Raw genomic sequence first — 26,087 nt, forward strand, 5'->3', positions numbered from 1 at the left:
GGGCTTATATAAATACATTTTTATTATGTTAACATTAAAAAAAACACACAAGTAAAAAAGGTATTAAAAATAAAACATCAGCCACACCATGATTTGGGTATGAGTCATCAAGAAAAGACACTGCAAAAAGGCATTTGGAAATGTAGTAGTAAGAACAACACGTGACATGTGTGTGTGTGTGTATGTGTGACTGTGCTTGAGAGAGATTTTCCTGCTACTAATGGTCACTTTGTTAATTCCTCTTCATTCATATTAAACCGAGTAACTGAGGAGTTACCCTGAAAGGCAGCATACACACACACACACACACACACACACACACACACACACTTTGGACAGCCAAATCATCAGCCAGCCCCAAGTCAGCACCAGATAAGGCAACACAACCATCTCAGATCAACTTCCTAGAATTCCCCTGCCTGTCAGTCTGTGCCTTATCTCTTCTTCTCTTTCCCTTTTGTTCTCCTTCTCCCTCTATCCATGTTCACTCTCCCCCCCTCCCTCCCTCCCTCCCTCCCTCCATCCATCCTTCCTCTAATCTACATATGGTTCACCACCCCGGCATTGGCACAGATGGCCCCTTCATGACCAAATCAAGTCAAAGCTACTGACAGCGGCTGCTATTACAACTATTACAGTTGAAGACACGGTCCTTCCGCTGGGGCTTTCTGTTTATGCGTGCATGTCTGTTAGCATGTATTTGCATGTGTGTGTGTGTGTGTGTGTGTGTGTGCAGTACGATGCTCAGCAGATGAAGAAGATGTCCTCCAGAATCTGGCTCTCCTCTGGGTCCTGGGGGGGCAGACAGGAGCGTGCGGCCGGGGTGAGGAGGCCGTGGCGCTGGGGCCGGAGGGCGCGGGCGGGGCCCCGCGGGCCGGGAACCTCCATCAGGGAGACGGGGCTGAAGATCTCCAGCAGTTCGATCAGGGACGAGTTGGGACTGCAACGTCACAGCACAGACGCAGACACACTCCGTTATACAGCCGTCATCGCCGTCACACCACATTATACAGCTCTCATCGCCGTCACACCACATCACACACACACTACGTTATACAGCCGTCATCACCGTCACACCACAGACACACTACTTTATACAGCCGCCATCACCGTCACACCACATCACAGACACACTACTTTATACAGCCGCCATCACCGTCACACCACATCACAGACACACTACGTTATACAGCCGTCATCACGATCACACCACATTATGGACACGCTACGCTACATAGTGGCATGAGAAACGCTTCTCCACCAAACTAAAACCTCAGGGTTGAGTCACAAAGTACACTCATGTCTTACTCCACTCAAAGCGCAGCAGCTAACACAGGCAGTGTTAAGAATTTAAGGATTTTCACAGCGTTACAGAATGAAGGCAACTCGTGACAGGATTCAAAAAGGTGCGAGTCCTTTTCCCCTTGTCGTTTAACTAGAATGTTCCAGTGTCGTGGTTTTTCGTACGTTTTCCCAGTACAGTACAGGGCTCTGTTCATCTTAGACATTTTCATGGTACTAAGGTGATGTTATTATGGCATAATAGCAATAGAGAGGCAACACACACACACACACACGCACGCACACGCGTTATTTATTTTTCTCAACTGTTGTGAGTGACGTGCACTCTTTGGCCCCTCACAACTATCTAACTCTTTCGGGAACCTCTCATTACACCAGACACTGACCCTCAAGCCCTCTGCAGGAGGGGAGAGAAAAAGAGCGAAGCCAGATAAACAGAGAAAAAAAAAAGAGAGAGAGAGAGAGAGAGGGGGAAGAGAGAAATAAATAAGGAAATGAGTGCCCAAGCAGATGAAGGTAATAGAGAGAGGGTAAATTATTCAGAGGGTACACGGACAGACGAGTGGGTTTCAGACGGAAAACATGAATTCTTCACACACGCTCCACTGGTGCAACAAACATCATCCCCTTCTCATTTTAAGCAGCGTGTATTTGCATTGGACGGTGGGCAGACAGGACGGTTTATGGTGTGTGTGCGCGCGCGCGCGCGTGTGTGTGTGTGTGTGTGTGTGTGTGTGTGCGCGTGTATGTGTGTGTGTTGGAATGAATAAATGAGTTCATAGTAACGAGTCTACGTTTAAGCACTGAAACAGCAGTTGAGGGTGAAAAAAAAAAAAGACGACACAAGGGATTACTACACTGGCTTTTATGGGCTGATGAGACGATGGCTTCAGTCGCTCCGTCTCCGTCTGAGGGACGAGAAGCAAGGAGAGAGTAACACCGCCTCTCCTGCTGCACTACAACATGGGAGAGAGACGAGGATGAGGAGGCCAAGGCCAGTGCCAGAAGACACTCTCTCTTGTCCTCAGAACTCAATGCAGTATCTATAATGGGCTTCTCCTGGTCTGTATTTCTCATGCACTTTCCTGCCCTTCTTTTAACAACTCCCTCAGTCTCTGCACAGTTCACCTTCTTCATTTTCTAACCACTCCCTGCCATTTTCTCCCAAAGGATCATTCCTCCCCCAGCTGCCTTTCATAGTCTCCCCGTCTTCCGCTCATGGTCTCCTGTTGACTCAATCTTTAACAGAGGTGCTTGGCAAAGATCCACAGATCAGCTGTAAACTTAAGTGCTGAACATATGAGTCACTGCATCTCCGTTACTTCCCTCTCTCGCTCGCTCCTCTTTCACTGTCACTTCGATCGCTTTTGATCTTTGACCCCCCCCCCCCCCCCTCCCTTCAGCTCACACTCGGCCTGACACCACGTCCATGCTCACAGACACACACACACAAACACACACACGGCCTGACAGCACGTCCATGCACACAGACACTGGGGCGGTTCACTGCAGTCAGAACACGCTGTTCGCCTTTCCACTCGCCAGTGTTTCTTCAGCTGTGTGCACACCTTCAGATATACATCTGACATCTGTCTTCACACACACACACACACACACACACACACACACACACACACACACACACACACACACACACATACACCAATCTCGCCACAAACATATAAACACACACACACACACACACACATCAATCTCACCACAGACACATAGACATGCACAAACTAATCTCACCACTGAAAGCCCAACCAAACACCCAGGTATAAATCTTCCAATAAACAGAGCATTACATTTAAATTCAAGCTGTCAAACAGAACACAATGCATCTGAGTGGCTCTACACCATCCATATTACCTGGGTGAAATGCTCCTATTCTGATCCATGGTGAACCGCATAACTCATTCCACACAATAAGGGACAGATTTACTGACAAATGTTGTGTTTCCAGAACACACACACACACACACACACACACACACACACACACACACACACACACACACACACACACACACACACACACACACACACACACACACACAAAATATCTTGTATATCAGTATAACAGAGGCACTCTTTTTCCCATGAAGTACATGCCCATTTGCACTTGCTCATTATAAATGGCAGATGTGTTTAACATGGCTTATTTGATTGCGTGTTATTAGCAATCCGCATTACGTGATGGTTGTACAGAACTAACAGGGTATGTACTGAAAACTAGCGTACCTGCTTACTAGACATAGGATTTGTTAAGCCATTCGCCTCTAACACCTATACCCATCAGCTTACACACACACACACCCTGTTCCATAAAAGACCACTCGATCTGTTTTTTAATACGTCTCCACAAAATACACACACACACCAATCTCGCCAATCTCACACACACACATTTAGACACACACACACACACACACACACACACACACTTTAAGGTAATGCTGCACCAAAAGGGGATAATGCCGCACGGAGAAGAAATTGGACTCCTAGTAACTAAATCTGTCTTCTTCATTTGGTTTCCTTCTGCCTGTCAACAGTGTTTAGCATTGAGAGAGGGTGTGTGTGTGTGTGTGTGTGTGTGAGATACTAGTTGACGGGGAGGGACTTTGGCCCGGCTCCCTTCTGAAATGTGAGCATTTGCATATTTATTTGTTTATTTATTTAACGGACAGGCTTCTCCTACAGCCATCCATCACGGCAGGACACAGAGGCATGAATAATGCAGGATCCCACTCCATACACCACGGCACTAGATAACAAACGCACGTGCACACACACACACACACACACACACACACACACACACACACACACACACACACACACACACACACACACAGGGGACCTGGGGTGTGGGAAACAGGGCAAGCAGCAACACTACAGGAGAGGAACACACAGGACCTACATTGTACTCCTCACGTGACAAAACTATAAATACTACAAAACACACACACACTCTCCAAACTCAGAGACGCACTCCTCACACTCTCTAAACAAATAATCATGTAGCATCACAAAACAAGTATATGTAGTATACACAGTATGTAAAACATGCCCGATATAGGCCATCATCCAGCCCTATAAGGGTCAAATACTGGTCCGTTATACAGCAAAATCAAGACAAGTTATACCCATATGCACTGTAACAGAACATTTCTCTCTGAATGATGGAGGGATGGCATGATTGACTGTTGGCATGTGCATCACCTCTAACCCTCTGAATAGCTGCTGTATTACAGAACACAGCATGTTAAAGAACGCACACATTTACTGGCATTTTAACGAACACACACATTTACTTGCCCAGAGCACTGGGAGTGTGATTGACCTCCAGCGCCAACCCCGCACCAGTCACCTGTGGCTTTCAGCCAATCAAAAACCTTCACAGGGCTGGCATCGCAAGCAGTGCATCTCCCTCCGTTTGACGTTTCTCTGAGCACGTGCACCAGCAGGTTCATCCGACACACAAACAGCAAATCAAATGTGAGTGAGAGTGTGTGTGTGTGTGTGTGCGGCGCCAAATCAATTCATAAATATATAAATAAATGAAATCAAAGGGAACGTTCAGACTTCTGGCAGCACCGTTGGTGCTGTCAATCAAACGCGGCTGTAATCACGCGAGCACACACACGCTGCCCGCTCCTGTTCAAATGAGGACGGCGTAACAACGGCACTTAAATAAAAGATGCTCTGTGTCAATAGATGCATCAGTTGGGCTGGGGGAAGTGTGGGGGGGAGGTTTTGAAGACAGGTGTTGAGCTGAATGAAAAGGCAGCCGACCACTACAGCTCTGAGAACGAGTGAGCGAGAGAAAGAGAGAACGAGTGAGCGAGCGAAAGAGAGGAGTGAGCGAGTAAAGAAGAATGTGAATGTGTTTTTGGGAGAGGGGTTGGTCTCATATATTCCATATCCATCCATCTTAATTGTTTTTATTCTGGTTAGTGCTTTTATAAACACTCCACGGCAATGCATCTACCAATGTTTTAAACACTTTTGGATAAAAAAAATTGCCAAATAAATAAATATGACTTGATGCACAAAGTACATTGATTACACTGGTTAGTGAGAGAAAGTCTGAGAGAGAAAGTGATTAAAAGAGACCAGGAGGGGAGAGAGAGAGAGAGAGAGAAAGAGAGAGTGAGAGTAAGAGAGAGAGAGAGAGAGAGAGAGAGAGAGAGATACTTAGAAAAAGGGTGAATGACTAAAACAGTGTTGCTACAGAGTCTTTCCTTGGTGTGTATTAGTCCTTCTCATCCATACAGACAACAAAGGAAATCAAAGATTACACTTCTTCTCTCACTCTATTAGACACACACACGCCCAGACAGACACACACACATGCGCACGCGTGCACACAAACATACACGCCCAGACACATACACACACACACACACACTCACACACACACGAGGTTGTCTCAGAAATAAATAAAGCCTTTAAAATGACACACTTCATTGATTTGCACAAATGAGAATAGGGAGGGGGATGCCTGGATGCTGGACTACAATCAAATATTTATGCCCCATACAGGAGGCCTGCGCCTGCTCCTCACATCAGCCTAGCAAGAGCCACACACTGGCTAACCACCTGAGAGAGAGAGGGAGAGAGAGAGGGAGGGAGAGAGGGAGAGAGAGAGAAAGAGAGGGAGAGACAGAGACAGAGAGAGAGAGGGAGGGAGAGAGAGAGAGAGAGGGAGAGAGAGAAAGAGAAAGAGGGACAGAGAGAAAGCAAGAGAGAGAGGGAGGGAGAGAGAGAGGGACAGAGAGAAAGCAAGAGAATGCAAAGGGTCAGGCCCAGTCTCTCAAAGGGTCAGGCCCAGTCTCTCAAAGGGTCAGGCCCAGTCTCCCCAATCTCTCTCTGTCTCGGGAGAGAGGGCAACAGAGGGAGAAGGATGACTGAGCAGATAACGGCTAAAAAGCCAAAAAGTAGGAGAACTTAACATTATTTATGCATGAAGTTCTCATCTTTTGACAGGGTTACTGATCCTCATCTCATTTTTAGATTAAGACATATTTGTATCAAAAGACAGATACAGATACAGATTAATAGACAATTTAGACCACACAGAGTGAATAATTGGATGAATAAATCAAATTAATAATATAAACAAATGCCTATGCAAGACGACTGTGTAGGACATCTGAGCGATCCACTCACTTTCTACATGTAGCTACTGTTGCCAAGCACTCAAGGAACAACAGGAGCATCAATGAGCCATCGGATTCACTGATCCACAATAAAACACGTCTCATTTACAACAGAGCAGTGTCACAAACCCTGCAAGGAGAATGACTAAAATAGCAATGTTACTGAAGTAAAAGGTTGCTTTTGTATTAAGTCGATTAATATTCCTGAACAAAGCAGGGAGGAATTCAAAAACATAGTTTTTACAAAATGTACAAATGAGATGGGCTTTTTCACAAATGTGACACAAATAATGAGCATGCCTTTTAGAGTGCTGCTCACGCACACGTGTGCATGCACACACACACACACACTTAAAATAAAAGAAAGCAATACCTTTACATGAATAAAAATAAGACAAGATGTCTCATTAATCGCCTTTCTGGGCAGAAAACGAATGAATTCCCCCCCTTCCCTCATGCTAGTGGTCAGGGATTCATTCTCTCCTCTCCTCTTTCCCTCCCTCCCTCCCCCTCTCCCTCTCTCCCCATTCCTCTGTCTTCTCATTACTGGGAGAGAGGGTGAGGTGGGCAGGTTCCTGCCAGGCAGGCTAATGCAGCCCAGCTTGGCTCCTGTCAGCTTCAGAGTCCCGCAGAAGAAGAGGATGATAATAAAAAAAACTTAATTTAGCTCGTCGCACCCCTCCTTCATCCCTCCATCTCCCAAACCCACCCCCATGCATCCACACACACCCCCACACATTCTCTCTCTCTCTCCTCCCCCTCTCTCTCTTTGAAAAGACAAAAACACATCATTTATTCTCCAACAGTTCCAGCACTCTCTTTCTCTCTCTTTCCCCCTCTCTTTGTGAGGGCTCTGCATCTGTGACGGAAGCTGTGGCACTCTAAATACAATTAGCGCCTGTGCCTAGCACACTGCGAGAAGACACAGAAACAGAGGGGGAAAAGGGAGAAAAACGGAGAGAGAGCGATGGGAAGCTGGGGTGTCACACACAGACACAGACACAGACACAGACACACACACACACACACACATACACACAGACCCCATCACATGGCTGGCTCACGAAACACTGTTGGTGAGAGAGTACTGTTTTGAGCGCTCTGTGCTGGGTCCAGACTCACTGAGAGTGGGATTGGGGTGTGGAGCTTTTGTTTTGAAATAAATAAAATAAAAATGGCAAACGAGAGTAGCACTGGAGCGCCAACAGTCTGGCTAAAAAAAAAAATCAGTAGGCAAGAGACAAGCCTGTTTCACTGTACTTTGTACTTTCCAAAAAAGGACCAGCCCCATCACAATCAGGGGTCACCTCACCGCTTTCAGAGGAGAGTTCAGAGGCCTGTGCGGTTGACCTGGGAGAGATGGATTCAATTGGACAGGCACTGCAACTCAGGTCCAGGTTTAGCAAGTCAAAGCCTTCCCCGGCATTATAAATCAGCTGTCTGAGTTTGCTAATTAGTGCAACGGAACTAAAGGTAGAGATAATGAGGGAAGCCAGCTGGCTCAATGCGAGCTTTGGGGCAAAACAAACGGCAAGTCTCACTTCACAAAACTTGAGGATGTGACTTTGTGGATGGGGTAGAGGAAGCTGTTTTTTTTGCTTTTTTATTCCACCATCACAAACGGTTCAGTTCTGGTTCTGGAAAAGAGGGCCAGAGAAAGAAAGGGGAGAGCTGGAGGGAGGGAAGGAGGGCGAGGAAAGGAGGGAGGGAGGGAGGGAGGTGTAAGAGTGACTCACCTGGCACGGCGGGGCTGGCGTGGGGTGCAGGGGAGGCAGGAGGGCATGGTGGGGGCAGAAGAGGGCATGAGGAGGGTGCTCTGAGGGACAGCAGGAGAGGTGGCCATGTCCTTTTTGGTCAGGAGTGGGGGCTCTGATGGAGGGAGGGCAACAGGACAAAGAAAACCGATGTAAAGAGTCCCTGGGACCGTTGGAAGGGCGGGATGATTGTTTGACTTACTGACAAACTTGAAAATAAACCACAACTAGTGCAGTTGACCACTAAATCTATGTGAAAATGCACATCGTTGCTCAAACACGTGTATGTGTGTGTATGTGTGTGTCTTTATGGGGACCTTACCTTGTGAGAACATGTGTTTGGGAGGTACTGTGTTTGTGTCCCCAGCCAGAAGAACTTCAGCAGCGACTGCAAGATGGGATGCATTCCCCCTCTCATCACTGGTACACACACAAACACACAGAAAGTGTATCTTAATATGTATCTTAATATCTTAATATATGCCGATAGGGTCTTTATTTTCTGAATTTTAATGTGTAAAAGACCTATATAATTTGGCACACTCCTGAATATGCTTCAGAAAAGCAGTCAAAATGGCATCTTTTTATGACTTCAAAATAAATCAAAATGGAAATGTTTATTCTATACTGTACTTCATTGGTGAAATATACAGTATATGATCATCCTCACTTTATATTGGATATCTGTGCACATCCCTACCCTGTGATGGTGTGACATTTTGGGTGTCTTACACACAACTGCATCTATTCTTCATGGGGATGTCTAGTCTAGTCTTGTCAATCTAAGTATTAGGGTATTTGACAATTCACATGTTTGTTGCAGAAACTGTTCCTCTGGCATTATTTAGTCATGGCAAAAATACATTTTTGATGTGAAGCAAATCATGTTTGAAAAAAAGGCATTTTTGTTAAAAACTTTTGGTCTGGCACCTTGAAGTTTATCTTTCCTAAGTCCTTGAACTGAACCAGATAGCCAGTTCCAGTTGGAGTCAAAATGTCATTGGTGTCCCTTTTCAACTTCGGGATATGTTTTGGTATGCATCAAAACAAAAGTACTGGATTTATTCCTTATATATTAACATTGTCAAAGGGTGCATGAGCTCAGGTTTTCAAGTGAAAATTGATTTGCACCCCCAGTGAAACTGTGAAAATTGGTTTCCATGAACAGTATAAGGACAAATAAAGAATCTTTTACTCTAATTTTAGGTTCTTCAAAAAGCATTAAGGCAGTGTGCAAGACTACAGGGGCAGATTAATGTGAATGAATCTACAGTTCATGAGCAGTCAAGGAAATTGAAAAATATACATTAACAAACGACCAACTGTCAAAACAAGATATCATCAGATATGTATAAGCGGGAAACGTTTACAATTATATTGTAGATGGTGTATAGAAAAAGTACTTAAGCAATCTATTTAGAAATGTCAGAGAAACGGATTAAAAACAAGGGGGTGGCCCCAATAACACCGGTCCTAACGACTGAATTGAAAACATGCATGACTACATTTAAAGAACCACTTAAGAAGATATAAGCTCTCTCTTGGGGCTCTTGTCCAGGTGGAGCTCCGTGACGCCACCTTGCGCTGTGCTCACCTGTGTGTGTGTCCATAGCCATTGACCAGAGGCGGCTGGTTCAGCAAGCCGCCATTTGGAAGATGCTTCTCCAACCCGGCTGTGTCTGTCTGCTGGAGCCTAAAAGGAGAGGGGGGGAGGGAGGGAGACAGGCAGAGAGAGAGAGAGAGGAAGAGAGAGAGAGAGAGAGAGAGAGAGAAAGAGAAAAAGAGAGAGAGATGAAGAGAGAGAGAGAGGAAGAGAGAGAGAGAGAGAGAGAGAGATGAAGCGAGAGAGAGAGGAAGAGAGAGAGGAAGAGAGAGGAAGAGAAAGAGAGAGGGAGAGTAAGAGAGAGGGAGCATGAGGGAGAGGCGGAGAGAGGAGGAGAGAGAGAGAGAGACAGGAGGAGCGTCTAGTTAAATCTGTCGAGAACACCCCATGCTGCTTCTTGTTCCAGTTGGTAGTGTAAATGAGAGTGCTTTCTGCTGTACGGCAGCTGTGCAGCATGACGTGTGGAGGCGCGTTTCTGTGTGTTACACATTGTACTGCGGACGCATGTGCATGTGTATGTGTCCGAGTGTGTTTGTATGTGGGTCTACTCACTGATGTGCTGTAGATGTGACATGACATGCTCTGTGTGTGTGTGTGTGTGTGCGCAACAGCAGGTAGTGTGTCAGTATGTCACACTTCTTGCTGTTAATTAAGCATATCTGCCTGAGCTGTTGGTTCTGGTCAAATAAGTGTATTTTACAATGTGTGTGTGTGTGTGTGTGTGTGTTAATTGTAATTCAAAGACAGAGTATATCTTTATGTGTTTCTGTGAGTGAGCTATATCATCTGTCTTTCAGCTGGCAGAACTAGCCAAGCTGCTGGTCCATGGTTCACATCTGTGTTTTTGTGCGTGTGTGAATGTGTGTGTGTGTGTGTGTGTGTGTGTGTGCGTACCCGTCATTCAGCAGGCGTGTCTCCTGGAGCTGCTGGCTCAGCCTGTCCTCCTGCAGGGCCAGCCTCTGCTGCAGCCGCTCCCTCTCCTCCTCCAGCTGCCTCTTCTGCTCCACCAGACGCCTGCGACGCTCCTCCCAGTCCTCCCAGCCAGGAGGAGGCGCCGCCGAACCACCCGCCACCTCACCTCCCCGCTGCTCTCCCTCCTCTGCTCCCCTGTCTGGCCCCTGGGGCGCGCTGGCTACTGGCCCTGGTTGGGCATGGGAGCAGGAACAGTGCTCTCTCCTGGGACGAGCGGCCGATCTGGGCTTGCGGTCGCTCACGGAGGACCCCGTGGAGGAGAGGGGGGCCGTGGGGGTGGCTGGGGGGCAGCGGCCGTGATTGGCCAGCAGGGAGCGGGCGTGGGCCATGGGGACAGCAGCAGCAGGAGCGCCGGTACTGGGTGTGTCCCTAGGGGAGGGGAGGTCCAGATAGGAACCTTCCAGCGTCCCGGCCTTCGCCGAGCGAGACCGATGGGTCGACCTCTCGCTTCTGGAGGCCTAGAGAGAAACACAGACGCATACAGAGAGAGAGCGAGAGAGAGAGGTTTGTTGAACCAATATTCAAACCTTTACATTACTGCACCCTTAAAACATCCAACATATATCCCTTTTACCGCTAATGCATCAGTAAAAACAACACAGTGATGACAACAAAATAATTTTTGTATTTTTTTTTTTTAAATAACAAAAATAACACATTTTCATTCCCACTCAGTCTATAACGGTGAAGTAACGGTGTTGTGTATATTCCCACCAGACTGTATTTAACGGGATTACCACATATTAAACAGCTTTTAACTATCCTAGCTATCTCTAGCTTAGCGAACCATCTTAACAGTTGGCAGTTGATAGGGTGTGTAATATGAGCTAATTAGCTGCTAACTTAAACCTGTTATTGTAGCAGTTATTTGGGGACCAAGCACTGAAGCTGCACAGGCACCCTGAGGGTTTCTACCCTTTGCTATTATTATTTCATAAATGAACCTGAGACTGTGATGTGAGCTAGATAAATAGCTATCATTTCATGCAAATGGAACTCTAACCATTTAAACCGTTTAAGGTTATTAAAGTTTCCTTAGCTAGCTTGCTAGTTAACTAGCATAGCAACCAAAGCAACCAGGAAAAAATGTTTGCTTCACAGCCTGAAGCAATGTCTAATTTCTCAAAATCAGCTCACTATTTAGCAACAGTCTTTGGGGTTAAAAGTGATCAGGATCACCTGCGGATGATGTTAAATGGCTTCACATAGACATTAAACAATCCTGAGAGAAATGATGGGACATCAGTGGGGCAGGAGCTTACTCTGATATCAATGTGGTCCATGAAGGAGGGACCCCCCCCCCCCTTCCCCTTCTTGAACATGGTCATGTTGTGTTTCCCATGCACACTGGAGCAGTGGCTTTTGATTATCGGTGGCGATACCACCTCGCCAGGGGATAGATTAACGGACAGACTTTAGCGCTTTGCTCCCAGTCCCACAAGACACCATCATGGTGGAATAGCAATAAACACATGGTTTTCAGAGTGAGTGGGACTGTAAAACTAGACGACCTATTAGAGAGAGAGAGAGAGAAAAAGAGAGAGAGAGAGAGAGAAAGAGAAAGAAAGAAAGAAAGAGAGAGAGGGGGGGCAGGAGGGAGGGAGAAAGCAAAGGGACAGAGGCAGAGGCAGAGAGAGAAAGAGAGAGATAGGGGGAGAGGAAAGGAAACCAAGAGAAGGAAATACATTGAAAAGGGAAAATGAGAGAGAAAGACAAAGAGGAGAAAAACACACGTGGGATATGAGTGAGGAGAGAGGAAAGGGTACTAGGAAAGAAAGAGAGATTAATATCACACCCGAGGGCAAGGAGAAAAGGAGAGGACAGAAGAGACGAGAGCAGAAAGGCAGGAGGGGAAGAGAATGGGGAAGGAAAGACGAGAGCAGAAAGGCAGGAGGGGAAGAGAATGGGGAAGGAAAGAAAGAGACCGATAAACAGAGGACAGAAAAGGAGAAAAGATTCTTAACTACACAACTGATCTTCACCCTTCAAACATCGTGGAAATTCTCACACACACACACACACAGACACACACAGACACACACACACACACACACACACTAAACAGACAGTAAGCAGGGTCCCAGAGCGGGCGTGCGAGGGCAACACAGTGAGTAATACACACACAAGGGAGCCTCCACCTTCATCATGACAACAGAGGCAATGACTAATTCAGGAGGAAGTCAAGGGTCGGGCAAGTGTGCATTAGTCAAACTCAAGGATCCCGTAAGGACAGGCCTCTTTCTCTTTCTCCATCTCCCTCTCCCTCTCTCTTTCTCTCTCCGTCTCTTTCTCTCTCCCTCCCTCTGTCTCTCTCTCGGTCCAGGCAACGAGGCTGCAAAGCTTTGCCGTAGCAAAACTGCCAGATAATGAGACAGAGCCCCCAGAGCTGGCTGGGGGGCGCACCCAACCCACCCAAAGGCACCATTCTGTAGTAAGGCTGGTCGCCATTAATGGGCCGGCTAAGGAAGGCGAAGAGGGGGGTGGGGTGGGTGGTTTGATGACTCAGGGGGGATGTTCCACAAAAGCAGGAGTACGGAGTTGTCCAGTTAACTGCACAGAGCAGAGGAACCAGAAGAAGAGCAGAACAGAACCTCTCCCTTAAAACACATTTCCAGGTTCTAGAATTTGATGGATGTTCTCAAAACAGTTCTCTGGGCAATATTATTCTGCAATCTTTCATTGCAGAATAATATTCCCAAGGGTGACAAGATGTTGGGATCAGTCAAGGGATACATTTAGGTTCTAGTAGTAATAATCAGTTATACAGAGGTGGAGGTCATTTATGTACAGTGTGGATGGGCCATTCCGACCACATGGTCAGGCTACGGGTGTGGAATGTCACTCCGCTACTTCTGCTACAAGTGGAGCAAGTTGATTGTGGATTTTTAATGAAATTATGAAAATAGGAATGGTAAGCTATGCCTGTGGAGACAGACAGACAGACAGTGCCAGGTGGTCCTTTCAGACCTGACCTAACCTAACCTGAGCATTAGGTTAGGTGGGCTCTCCGCATCAAAATGAAAACACTCCGAAACCTTCCCCCACCCCTACATACATCCCTTAACATACACAGGGGGAGACTGTCCTACTCTGAAAGGAGCGCTGCATTGGACTGGCATCTCGTTCGTTTCACTGAATAGCCAAAGAAGGGCACAAATACATCGAAGCACACACAGCATCATACACAGAGACAGACACAGCCACACACACACACACACACACACACACACACACACACACACTTTACCTTGGTGTGGGAGCGGGCCTGGTTGAGCTCGGCGATGGACTGGTTGAGTTTGTCCTGCTGTTGGGTGAGGTACTGCTGGTAGAGAGACAGCAGCTCCTGACACTCTCTGTACTGCTGCCGCAGGCCTCAGCAACAACGCCAGGGTCAAGGGGTCAATACACACACACACACACACACACACACACACACACACACACACACACACACATATATATATATATATATATATATACACACACACACACACACTAGAGTGCTGGACACACACAGGCAGAGTGCCTCATGGTCATTCACACACACACACACACTGTCTCATGGTTATACAAAAATACAGGCGCACCAAGAGGCTCATACAATTCCCCCCACATATAACCAACAACTGGGGCATAGACACACACACTCCCACACAGTGTCCCTCACGGTCATACAAAAATACACACACAAACAAGAATAAGCAACCCCCCTACAGACACATACACAAACACATATGGGAGGGAGGGAGCGCGCACGCACACACACACACACATCTGACTGAGCCCCTCTAACTCACTTTCCTGTAAGGCATCTGCCTCTACCCGGCAAAGCACAGAACAGCCAAGTGCCTTCAGGTAATAATTACAGCAGCCCACATCCACACACCCAGAGTTCACACCAGGGCTAGACAGAGGCAGGGAACAAAAAAAAAATACAAAAATGAAGAACTCACACGCTTTCTCCCTGATTCTCACACACACACACACACACACACACACACACACACACACACACACACACACACACACACACACACACACACACACACACACACACACACACACACACACACACACACACACACACACACACACACACACACACACACACACACTTCTCTGACTGAGTCCAGTGGTCTCTCTGGCTTCAGTCGGCCTTCAGACCAACATGTGTACTTACAGCCCCATTGCAGGAAAGAAACAAGCAGACCTCAGGAAAAATACACCCTCTCTCTCACAGAGATTGCACTTTCAAACAAAACACACACACTTACACATTTCAACATTCATACAGTTCTGCACACCGATCTATGTGTATTGTTCACTTACTTACAATAAAAAAAAAAAGCTGTCTTTTTCCACTGAACTAAATGTAAATAAATGTACAAAGAACTAACACACACTGTTAGCATATGGATACACACACACACAGCTGTCCTTAGTAACCTCCTAGGTTTCAAGCTTGTTGTAGCAGTCAAGAAGAACTACAAAAATGCAGAAAACAACCAAGTTTGTTTTTAAGTCTCTGGCAAACACACACACAGACACACACACACAAATACACATGCTTGAGAGTCTTGCACATCAACGTTTCCATCTGGATCTGGCTGGGCCAGAGCAGGCAGGCAGCCAGGCAGGGTGACAGGATGTTGGCACGCTTTTATTCACACACACACACACACACACACACACACACACACACACAGTCAGCAGAGCAGAACCAGACAAAACCGATCTGGAACTGATAGCAAGCCTGATGGGTCCACTAATGACAGAACCCGTCTCTATTTTTCCCTTTCCCTCTGTATCTTTGAAGACACACACACACACACACTGCCCAAAAACTTTTCATAGCTTGTAGCAAACTGAAAAACTTGGCCAACTAAAGTCCTGAAGCATCACCTCTCAGACGCCTCAGTGCAGCAGTGCTGATATAGCATCAGAATGACAGCAGCGAGGGTTACGGACGGGACGGGCCGAGACTGTTTCTAGATCAGCGCGCCCGAACACTGCTGATGCAAGATCACAATGCTGACTGGCCTGGGATCAAAATGACTGCCGATGCAGATCATAATGATGACTGATGTGGGAACATCACGACTGTGGTATGAAAATGAGCAGCAGATGAATAATTTCTGATCAGCATTTCAAACTTATAGTCATTTTATGTCAACCATAATGTCAACGCAGGATGACAGACAACCGTACTGTTGCTTCGTCCTCACTATATACAATTTGAAGTACACAAACTGCTCAGTATCAACTGCTCAAACTTGTGTGAAAAGTGTGAGGCACCCATGACCTGGGATTCGAGGGGATCTGAAGTGTGAGGCACCCATGACCTGGGATTCGAGGGGATCTGAAGTGTGAGGCACCCATGACCTGGGATTCGAGGGGATCTGAAGTGTGAGGCACCCATGACCTGGGATTCGAGGGGATCTGAAGTGTGAGGCACCCATGACCTGGGATTCGAGGGGATCTGAAGTGTGAGGCACCCATGACCTGGGATTCGAGGGGATCTGAAGTGTGAGGCACCCATGACCTGGGATTCGAGGGGATCTGAAGTGTGAGGCACCCATGACCTGGGATTCGAGGGGATCTGAAGTGTGAGGCACCCATGACCTGGGATTCGAGGGGATCTGAAGTGTGAGGCACCCATGACCTGGGATTCGAGGGGATCTGAAGTGTGAGGCACCCATGACCTGGGATTCGAGGGGATCTGAAGTGTGAGGCACCCATGACCTGGGATTCGAGGGATCTGAAGTGTGAGGCACCCATGACCTGGGATTCGAGGGGATCTGAAGTGTGAGGCACCCATGACCTGGGATTCGAGGGGATCTGAAGTGTGAGGCACCCATGACCTGGGATTCGAGGGGATCTGAAGTGTGAGGCACCCATGACCTGGGATTCGAGGGGATCTGAAGTGTGAGGCACCCATGACCTGGGATTCGAGGGGATCTGAAGTGTGAGGCACCCATGACCTGGGATTCGAGGGGATCTGAAGTGTGAGGCACCCATGACCTGGGATTCGAGGGGATCTGAAGTGTGAGGCACCCATGACCTGGGATTCGAGGGGATCTGAAGTGTGAGGCACCCATGACCTGGGATTCGAGGGGATCTGAAGTGTGAGGCACCCATGACCTGGGATTCGAGGGGATCTGAAGTGTGAGGCACCCATGACCTGGGATTCGAGGGGATCTGAAGTGTGAGGCACCCATGACCTGGGATTCGAGGGGATCTGAAGTGTGAGGCACCCATGACCTGGGATTCGAGGGGATCTGAAGTGTGAGGCACCCATGACCTGGGATTCGAGGGGATCTGAAGTGTGAGGCACCCATGACCTGGGATTCGAGGGGATCTGAAGTGTGAGGCACCCATGACCTGGGATTCGAGGGGATCTGAAGTGTGAGGCACCCATGACCTGGGATTCGAGGGGATCTGAAGTGTGAGGCACCCATGACCTGGGATTCGAGGGGATCTGAAGTGTGAGGCACCCATGACCTGGGATTCGAGGGGATCTGAAGTGTGAGGCACCCATGACCTGGGATTCGAGGGGATCTGAAGTGTGAGGCACCCATGACCTGGGATTCGAGGGGATCTGAAGTGTGAGGCACCCATGACCTGGGATTCGAGGGGATCTGAAGTGTGAGGCACCCATGACCTGGGATTCGAGGGGATCTGAAGTGTGAGGCACCCATGACCTGGGATTCGAGGGGATCTGAAGTGTGAGGCACCCATGACCTGGGATTCGAGGGGATCTGAAGTGTGAGGCACCCATGACCTGGGATTCGAGGGGATCTGAAGTGTGAGGCACCCATGACCTGGGATTCGAGGGATCTGAAGTGTGAGGCACCCATGACCTGGGATTCGAGGGGATCTGAAGTGTGAGGCACCCATGACCTGGGATTCGAGGGGATCTGAAGTGTGAGGCACCCATGACCTGGGATTCGAGGGGATCTGAAGTGTGAGGCACCCATGACCTGGGATTCGAGGGGATCTGAAGTGTGAGGCACCCATGACCTGGATTCGAGGGATTGAAGGTGAGGCACCATGCTGGGATCAGGGATCTGAAGGGCACCCATGACCTGGGATTCGAGGGGATCTGAAGTGTGAGGGCACCCATGACCTGGGATTCGAGGGGATCTGAAGTGTGAGGCACCCATGACCTGGGATTCGAGGGGATCTGAAGTGTGAGGCACCCATGACCTGGGATTCGAGGGGATCTGAAGTGTGAGGCACCCATGACCTGGGATTCGAGGGGATCTGAAGTGTGAGGCACCCATGACCTGGGATTCGAGGGGATCTGAAGTGTGAGGCACCCATGACCTGGGATTCGAGGGGATCTGAAGTGTGAGGCACCCATGACCTGGGATTCGAGGGGATCTGAAGTGTGAGGCACCCATGACCTGGGATTCGAGGGGATCTGAAGTGTGAGGCACCCATGACCTGGGATTCGAGGGGATCTGAAGTGTGAGGCACCCATGACCTGGGATTCGAGGGGATCTGAAGTGTGAGGCACCCATGACCTGGGATTCGAGGGGATCTGAAGTGTGAGGCACCCATGACCTGGGATTCGAGGGGATCTGAAGTGTGAGGCACCCATGACCTGGGATTCGAGGGGATCTGAAGTGTGAGGCACCCATGACCTGGGATTCGAGGGGATCTGAAGTGTGAGGCACCCATGACCTGGGATTCGAGGGGATCTGAAGTGTGAGGCACCCATGACCTGGGATTCGAGGGGATCTGAAGTGTGAGGCACCCATGACCTGGGATTCGAGGGGATCTGAAGTGGATTTCAAGTGCTGCAAGGAGTCATAGGAGCCCAAACCAATGGCAAGCATTTGAGCAGTAAAATAAAACTGCACAAAGCGCAAGTGCTACAGTTAATTACACAAGCGTGGCTTCAAAAGCCTTCCTCGCCCTAATCAGACTCCATCACACCCACCATCCCACCCACTACCCTTGGCTCAGAGAAGATGACTCACACACACACACACGCACGCACGCAGATGACCGCTCTCGCCAACTACGCCAACCACACCAGAGTTGAACTTTTGCGCAAAGCCCAAAGACTGTTTCAATATTAAGTGAGGCTTTGATCTCGACTGCATGGTCAAAGTGCAGGGTTTTGATGTAGCAGTGGTGGAAGTGATGCAATGCTCTCGCTGTCAGGCTGACTCACTTCGGCGAGGCAAACGCGTTGCACCATACAGCGTACGCATGTGCTGACTTCAGCGCTTCCGCTAATTAATTAATAATTAAGTTTAAATATTTATTGCCTATTGTCATCATTAATGATGGAGCCAGTGGACAAATTTGACTATAGTTTTTATCTAGGCCTATTCAGCTCACAAAGCCTGAATTATTATGCTGATTCACTGAATCACATTCATTGACTCACAATTACTTAGACAAGTCAAACACTTCTAATCCTAAGCAAATATGGACCTTTATTAACCATTTAATATGGCTAAATCCTAAACACTCAAACATTATTGTTCAGTAAACTACCTCTGGAAATAGAGTAGTGGGTAACATCACCTGACAGGTTACAAACACACACAACAGTGCATGGAAACACACACACACACAGCCACACACATAAATGCTTTCATATCCCCAGTGTGTGTGTGTGTGTACACGTGAGCAGAAGTCTGACTCGGCCTGATCGCAGCCGATATCAGTCTCTTTTCCCAAGATGCACTAGGGCATCCCACGTGGCTGCCACAGCGCGGAGCCACAGCTGGCCCCTGGCCAACGGCAGCTCTGCACCCACAGCCTCCGTATCAGCAAGGAAGATGGCAGGCGACATCTCCTCCTCCTCCACCTCCTCGGGTTCTGCCGCCTCTCGGCTTGCTCCGCCATCCAAAAATACACACAGTGAATGTGTGTGTGTGTGTGTGTGTGTGTGTGTGTGTGTGTGTGTGTGTGTGTGTGTGTGTGTGTGTGCGTGTCGGTCTGTCTGTCTATTGGATATTTTAGACAGCCTCTGTCAACGTGATTCACTCCCCCTGTCAGTGTGGGCAGAAATGAAATAATGAAATCTCGGCACGAGGTAGAACAAAAAATGGCATAGGAGACATGGCATATTTTTGCCCGGCCCGTGTTTGCAAGTGTGTTTGTGCGTGAGGGAGAGAGAGAGTGTGTGTGTGTGTGGCAAAGTAATTTGATGCGAGGACGAGCGTTTACACAGGCGGCGGCTGTCCCTAAATGACTTGCGAAAGATTTGTCGTTGATTTCTTCCATTACGAATCTGATTAGATTTCATTTATCCAGGCCGCGCGGTTTGTTACTTCCAATATTAGCATGTCTGAAAGCTTAACTGCCTGCAGAAAATCAGTGTGATGAGAGCGAGTGATTCCCTCAATCCTAAACCCAAAATAAGGATTTTACTTGAAATTATTAATACTTTAATTAGTTAAACGTGAGCCTTCCCCTGTACGGCAAGTGAAGCCACCAAAGGAAACACAAACAGCTACAACCCTTTGGGTGCATCATCACAGGCAAAGCTGTGGAGTAAAAAAGTCCAACCCAATCACAGATTCTGGACAGATGAAAACAAAATGGCACCTTCTGAATGTACTGTGGTCTCATCAAAGTATTAACAGATCAGACTGCACAAGGACTAAAGGAAAGAGAGCTCATTCTAACCCTGAGAAAGCGCTTTAGCCTGAGGTGTCTGGTATGTGTGTGTGAGTGTGTGTGTGTGTGTGTGTGTGTGTGTGTGTGTGTGTGTGTGTGTGTGTGTGTGTGTGTGTGTGTGTGTGTGTGTGTGTGTGCTTGATGACTACGTTTTGCTTCTGAGGCTGATTTTCACTTTTTAATAAAAATTCCCGGTTAAGACCAATTTTCTGCGCCCTCCGCCTGTAATGGAATCTACAGTTAGGAGACGTGGGCAAGAATGCCAAGGAGAGCCTTGATCAAATCCTAATTTCATTCTCAACATGAGCTCCTTAACTTCTTCCTGCGCACAGAATTTAAACAACGATTTTTCTCAATTTCTCTCTCTCTCTCTCTCTCTTTCTCTCTCCCTCCCTCCCTCTCCTTAGCTCTCTTCCTCCCTCTTTCACTCTCTCTCTGCCCCTCTCTCCAATATCCCCGTGATAACTCTGATCGTGGTGGATATGAGGAAACCTGATTGTTCCACAGATTAGTCTTCACGGGATCTGTTTGCCTTTGCCTTTCCCCTCCACCTTCGGCAGGCGTTTAAAGAGGCGGCGTGTCTCGACAGGGTCTTTAAGAGCACGGCCATCTCCGTGGGGCGCTTCTGTGCACATGGTTCGCTCTGCTTGCCTGCCCGCCTTCCGCCCGCCTTCCAAATCTCTTTTTAATGGAGTTTAGGACTGCGGCTCAAATGCCAAGGCCGCCAGCTTAAGTGCGTTTAATTGAGTTGTGTGTTTCTTAATTTCGCAGCTCCGCTGCCAATTGTGCAATTTGGCCGGCCAGCCATCACTCTTCCTCGCACTCGCCACGGAGGCTTGTTCGCCGGAAGAGGCCACGCCGCCTCGTTCTCTTGACCCTGAGCAAAAAATAAATAAATAAATAAATAAATAAATAAATAAAAATCACCGACAGGCGGAGGAGTTGCCAGAGGTGGAGGATTGCGAGTAGCGTGCCTGATCTCTGCGGGTGTAATTGGCTGGCACAAGAAGGGCACACAGACCGTATTACTTCAGATCTCTGTATAATGGAGTGTGGCCAGCAGCATGGTCAGGCAGAGTTACACACAAAACCAAACAGCGCAAGGTTAGAGAGGCAAGCATTCAAACCACAGCTCAGTAACAGCCCTCAAAAAAAGGAGAGATTTCCTACAGACCAGATTTAAAAAAATATATATATCACACACCAGTACACATACATTCAGCAGCTCACAGCCAATACCATCCACAAACAACCAAGCATTCAATCCCCTCTTGAAGACCTTCAGAGCTCTGTTTATCTCAAGGTGAAACAGCGCATGTTCAAAACCAAAAATGACTCATACTTCTGCCAGGACCTTCTAAACCAGACCACCCTCTAAAACCATGACATTTCTAGACTGTTTAAAGCATCTGGATTGAAACACCACAACCCCCATCTGCCATAGTATCTCTCATCCCCACAGCCAAAGACTATTTGCTTGGTAAACACTGCCACCTGCTGTTCACATAGAGTAAAACCCTTGAAGAATATAATTGTAACAGTATGGAGCCACTTCTAAATGCACTCTCTGGTCCTATCTAACACTGTACAAACCCTTCTGTGCTGACTAAAGATTATTAGACAACAGTGGGCTGCAACAGACAGCTAAACTAGCCAATGACGTATAGTTACTGCTGGCAATGTAGCATGCTCTACAAACCAGAGGAACTAATGGAAGACCTTTTCCTCCGATTTAGGGAACAGACAAAAGCTTTAGGGCCAAAATCAATTACAACTTCTGACATTGCTATTGGCATTTGCGAAGAGAAAAAAAAGTATGCCCCTTTGAGCTAGAACAATGTGTAAAGATTGCCTAGCAACAGTTGTGCGAGTAAACATTTGCTACCCTGTATGAGAACATTCGAATGTTCTCGAAAGGATCATTCTGAGCTAATAAAATCACTTTCTGTAAAAACAATGATGGCAGACTAAATCTAAGACAAAGACCTATGGTCTGCCAGCATTATACAGTCATAATTCTGGCAAAACATAAATTGCCTATCCTGAGTTAGCCTATATGCAGTGTGGGCCATTTGCTGTGTCTCACACATTGAGCCAAAGTCTCCTTTGACCGATTTCTACACAGACAATGCATAAATACTTCTTCTCCTCTGAGGAGTTGTTTGTATGTTTAATGTAATCCAAAGTTTAATGGAATACGCTGTTGCCCTCTTTTCCTTAATCAAACTTGACTTGGACACTTTCTTTCCTTTCTGCACCGGCCATTTCTTTCTCTGCCCACATTGGAGTTGATTTTTAAATGTTGCATAACTTTACAAAAAAACAAAGTAAATGTGTGCTGACCTAGTGATGCACCCTACCTGCTGCATCTCCATATCAGGGCAAAAAACCTGCCAGGGCTATGAACAGTCAACACAACACATGTGACTTGCCCCTGGTCACTATGACAACTTGCCCCTGGTCACTATGACAACTTCCCCCAAACTTACTTATCAACTAATTAGGGCAAATATCAAGGCTAGTTCCACCTAAGGCCATAGTTAAAGTATCAAATCACACACTACTTAGACCTTTAACCATAGAAAAGTTCAAATGTAAATACCCAAAGTCCAACATGTTTTATCACATGAAATGTGCCATGACCTAATGCTTTGGTATGCCATAGTTTTACTCTGAAAGGGGGAAAAGTGTAGAAAATTGTGCTACGGTCAGTTTCGGGTGACCTTGACTAAAAGTAAACAAAATGTTCACTAAGGCGGTTGTGTCACACAATGTTATTTAAGACTGTGCCCCTACTTCTGGAGAAATCAGCAGTGGGACGACTTACCCAGCTCCCCCCTACTATAGGAATTACATGAATTTACAGAAGTCAAAACTCCATTGTTTTCTCTAAGTAGATTAAACTAAAAGACCAACAAATTGCTAAATGTACTACTTAATCCTTTCTAAATGTTTTCTGCAAAAGGATACCTTCCCTTTCGTGCACGATGTGCTGGTTCTGCTGCTCCAGTTCCAGGATCTTCCTCTCAAACGTCTCGTGCTCATCTTTCAACTTCTGTACAGACTCCTCCTTCTCCTCACTCACTCTGAGGAAAGAATATACACACAAATCTTAAGACACATTGCCATTGCTCATTTACAACATCGGTTTCGTCAAAAAACTTTAAGCTGCATACCGTAAATCCTCAAATAAAGACCGGGATTCAATTAGAGGCTGGGCTTCATAGTAGCCGGGGGCATGGTCGATACGGACTAATAAAGGCCGGGCCCCAAATACAGGCCGGGGGTAAAATAAGGTAGCCTATTTTACAGTAGCCTACCAGCATCAGTCCATCAGCACAAAGCAGACATCCCAATTTCATTTAATGCATTTCATAAATACATGTTCTCCTCATGTTCAATGTTGTTGGCTAATTTCATGGGCTGTTTGAAATAATAATAAAAAAAAAGACATTTTCCCACATAAGCTTACTAGGCGAATTTGTTATTATACAGTTACTTGCCAAATCGATAGAAGACATTCCTCCAAAATACCTCTTTTTAATGATTTTATTGCCGTTTCGTGATTTCCACAAAGAAAATAAATTGTTCTTCAGGCTAATAGAACTTTAAAGTTTCAGGTGTTGCGTAGCAACCCATTACTTGCTGACTTCAAGTTACAATGACTTTCCGTTACGTTAAATTACCGGACTACTTGCTGGAATGATATGAAAGATGTGAATTAGAAGCACAAAACCCGTTGCCAATGACAGCGGTCATTAACTTTTCGCACTGAATATCAAGAAATTACAGACCTGCGAATGTTGGGGTGGCCCATTTAAATCAACTGAACTTTTTGGAACATTCTGAAGAGCCGTATAATAAGTAAGAAATAAAGGCCTGCCCCAAATAAAGGCCTGTGCGCTGTGCAGCCTAAGTAAATAAAAGACCCCGGCCACAATTTGAGGATTTACGGTACATATGCATTGGCAGTCATCTTATCTGCTTGCCTTCAAATGTGGCTGCTTAAGAATAACGGAGGAAAATCATGACTTTGAACTGGTACAAATTAGTTTGTATTACAAATTGTCCTGTTGGTAGGGAAATAGCCTTCCACAGAACTGGCAAAACATAACTTTCCTCATCACTGTGCCAAAGTTTCCCAATAGGGACAATCACAGACTATCATGGACAGACAGCTTACCTGGCCAACTCCTGGATGAGACTGGCGATACGCCGCTTGTCTTCTGGACAGAGGTCCTTCAGCGAGGGCTTGGTCTTAACAGGGGCCGTTTGTGGTGAGCCAAGTGGATCCTCAGGAGGTCTGTGGGTTGGAGCTGGAGACCTGGCTTTAGCTGAATCAGGTCTTGTAGAGGGGGTTGTTTTTGTTGATGACTTCCCCACAGAGGAGAGGGCAGAACGGGACGACTGCTGGCTTTGCCCCCTCCTGGTTCCTCTCTCATGGCCTAACCCCATCTGTACTTTGCTCTTCCCCTCTTCAGTGCACCCTGAGCCTAGTCTTAGGCCAGGTTTCCTGCTCACACCTGTGAGAGCAAAGGAGGGGAGTAGAATAAATATGATGTGCTATAACTGATAAAGCACTCTAATGAAGCCATCCATTATTATAATATATACATATTATTGGCATTCACAGGGTGAGTTTAAAGTCACACAAATGCAATGGAATGCCATTCATGACAATACACATGTGTAAAAACACCTCACGTATAAACTACAAATAATGTCACTGTAATAAATGGAGGGGAAACTAAATTACGTGATACTATTGACACTAAAGACTGTCTTTCCACAAAGACCACAGGCGAGCTTTCCATCAAGGGAATGATACAAGCAAAGCAGTGAAAAACGACGGGACCAACTTGTGCCACGTTTGACGTCTCACCTGGGACAAATACCATTGGTTGATCTTCGTCTGATGCTGTGGACGTTAAGGACATCAACAACCTACTTTCAGGAACAAGAATGCCTGCAATAGTCAAACAAAGTAGCTAAATACTTTAACACCGAGGAAGCTGACTTACACGTGCATTTAGCCAACAAGCACGATAACTGACTGCCCAGTTCTACCAGTAAACCTGACCTAAACTGCATTTTCCTCTTCTCGTGACACACCAATGGTATAGGCAGCACAGTGTTACAAGATAAAAGCTACCAAACAAATTACCAGCCAAAGATGTCAGTTTAGCCAACAGAGCACCTCCTAACTGTCAGGTAAAACTGCTACTGTAGCTTGTCGAAAATATAAAGTTAGCTGGCAAGACCGTTATTTGGTCTGTCAGGCTGCTAGTCTCTTTAACGTTAGCAAACTAAGCTAAGTTTTGGATAGAATCCTTGCTAGGTTTACCATCGTTTTCGACACGTCTTCGGTAGACATCTATTTAATGTAGTACACTACTTTACAGGCAAAGTCATCAAAGCAAAATTCAAATCTTTACTCTGTGCAAAATAAAATAAAGGATACTGTCATTGATCCAAAATATCCCAGATTTGTTTCCTTCCTCTGCGGCAATCGCCATGTTGAAACAACCGCCACTTCTAAGCGGATTCGGGGCGCTCCTGTGGTCGACTTAACCTTGGTCCCGCCCTTACGTTGTGTAATTCGTTGGCTCTAAAAATGACATCCTATCATTGGTTAAAGGTTATGTCATT

General features: G+C 46.8%; 2 protein-coding genes across 6 annotated transcripts; both read right to left on the reverse strand.

The window, feature by feature from the left end:
- On the reverse strand, positions 1-26,004 carry kiaa1328 (KIAA1328 ortholog). Of its 4 annotated transcripts, none has more exons than XM_031577363.2 (10): positions 25,900-26,004; positions 25,321-25,356; positions 24,622-24,961; positions 23,409-23,524; positions 14,044-14,168; positions 10,719-11,254; positions 9,816-9,914; positions 8,544-8,641; positions 8,204-8,312; positions 1-940 (listed from the first exon to the last, which is right to left on the reverse strand). In XM_031577363.2, the coding sequence occupies exons 1-10, from the start codon at positions 25,952-25,954 to the stop codon at positions 745-747; spliced, it is 1,710 nt and encodes a 569-aa protein (XP_031433223.1). In that variant the 5' UTR covers positions 25,955-26,004; the 3' UTR covers positions 1-744. The 4 variants fall into 4 exon arrangements, with proteins under 4 accessions (XP_031433223.1, XP_012685521.2, XP_031433224.1 ...); XM_012830067.3 differs by having other exon boundaries at positions 8,204-8,336; XM_031577364.2 differs by lacking the exon at positions 25,900-26,004 and adding an exon at positions 25,783-25,884 and having other exon boundaries at positions 8,204-8,336; positions 25,321-25,404.
- Positions 16,049-18,588, reverse strand: LOC122133341. Of its 2 annotated transcripts, none has more exons than XM_042709347.1 (2): positions 17,916-18,588; positions 16,049-17,809 (listed from the first exon to the last, which is right to left on the reverse strand). In XM_042709347.1, the coding sequence occupies exons 1-2, from the start codon at positions 18,477-18,479 to the stop codon at positions 16,064-16,066; spliced, it is 2,310 nt and encodes a 769-aa protein (XP_042565281.1). In that variant the 5' UTR covers positions 18,480-18,588; the 3' UTR covers positions 16,049-16,063. The 2 variants fall into 2 exon arrangements, with proteins under 2 accessions (XP_042565281.1, XP_042565282.1); XM_042709348.1 differs by having other exon boundaries at positions 16,049-17,525; positions 17,911-18,588.
- Positions 26,005-26,087: the final 83 nt, after the last annotated feature.

The sequence above is a fragment of the Clupea harengus genome, chromosome 12 (assembly GCF_900700415.2).
Source record: "Clupea harengus chromosome 12, Ch_v2.0.2, whole genome shotgun sequence".
Lineage (NCBI taxonomy): Eukaryota > Metazoa > Chordata > Actinopteri > Clupeiformes > Clupeidae > Clupea > Clupea harengus.

Coding starts and splice junctions, on each gene's coding strand:
- LOC122133341 (XM_042709347.1), bottom strand. CDS start 18,479: ATGGGTGCCTCACACTTCAGATCCCCTCGAATCCCAGGTCATGGGTGC. Junction 17,810..17,915: donor CCTCGAATCCCAGGTCATGG/GTGCCCTCACAC, acceptor TCCAGGTCATGG/GTGCCTCACACTTCAGATCC.
- kiaa1328 (XM_012830067.3), bottom strand. CDS start 25,954: ATGGCGATTGCCGCAGAGGAAGGAAACAAATCTGGGATATTTTGGATC. Junction 14,169..23,408: donor CATCGTGCACGAAAGGGAAG/GTATCCTTTTGC, acceptor GTTGTTGCTGAG/GCCTGCGGCAGCAGTACAGA. Junction 8,337..8,543: donor CAAACACATGTTCTCACAAG/GTAAGGTCCCCA, acceptor TCCCTCCATCAG/AGCCCCCACTCCTGACCAAA.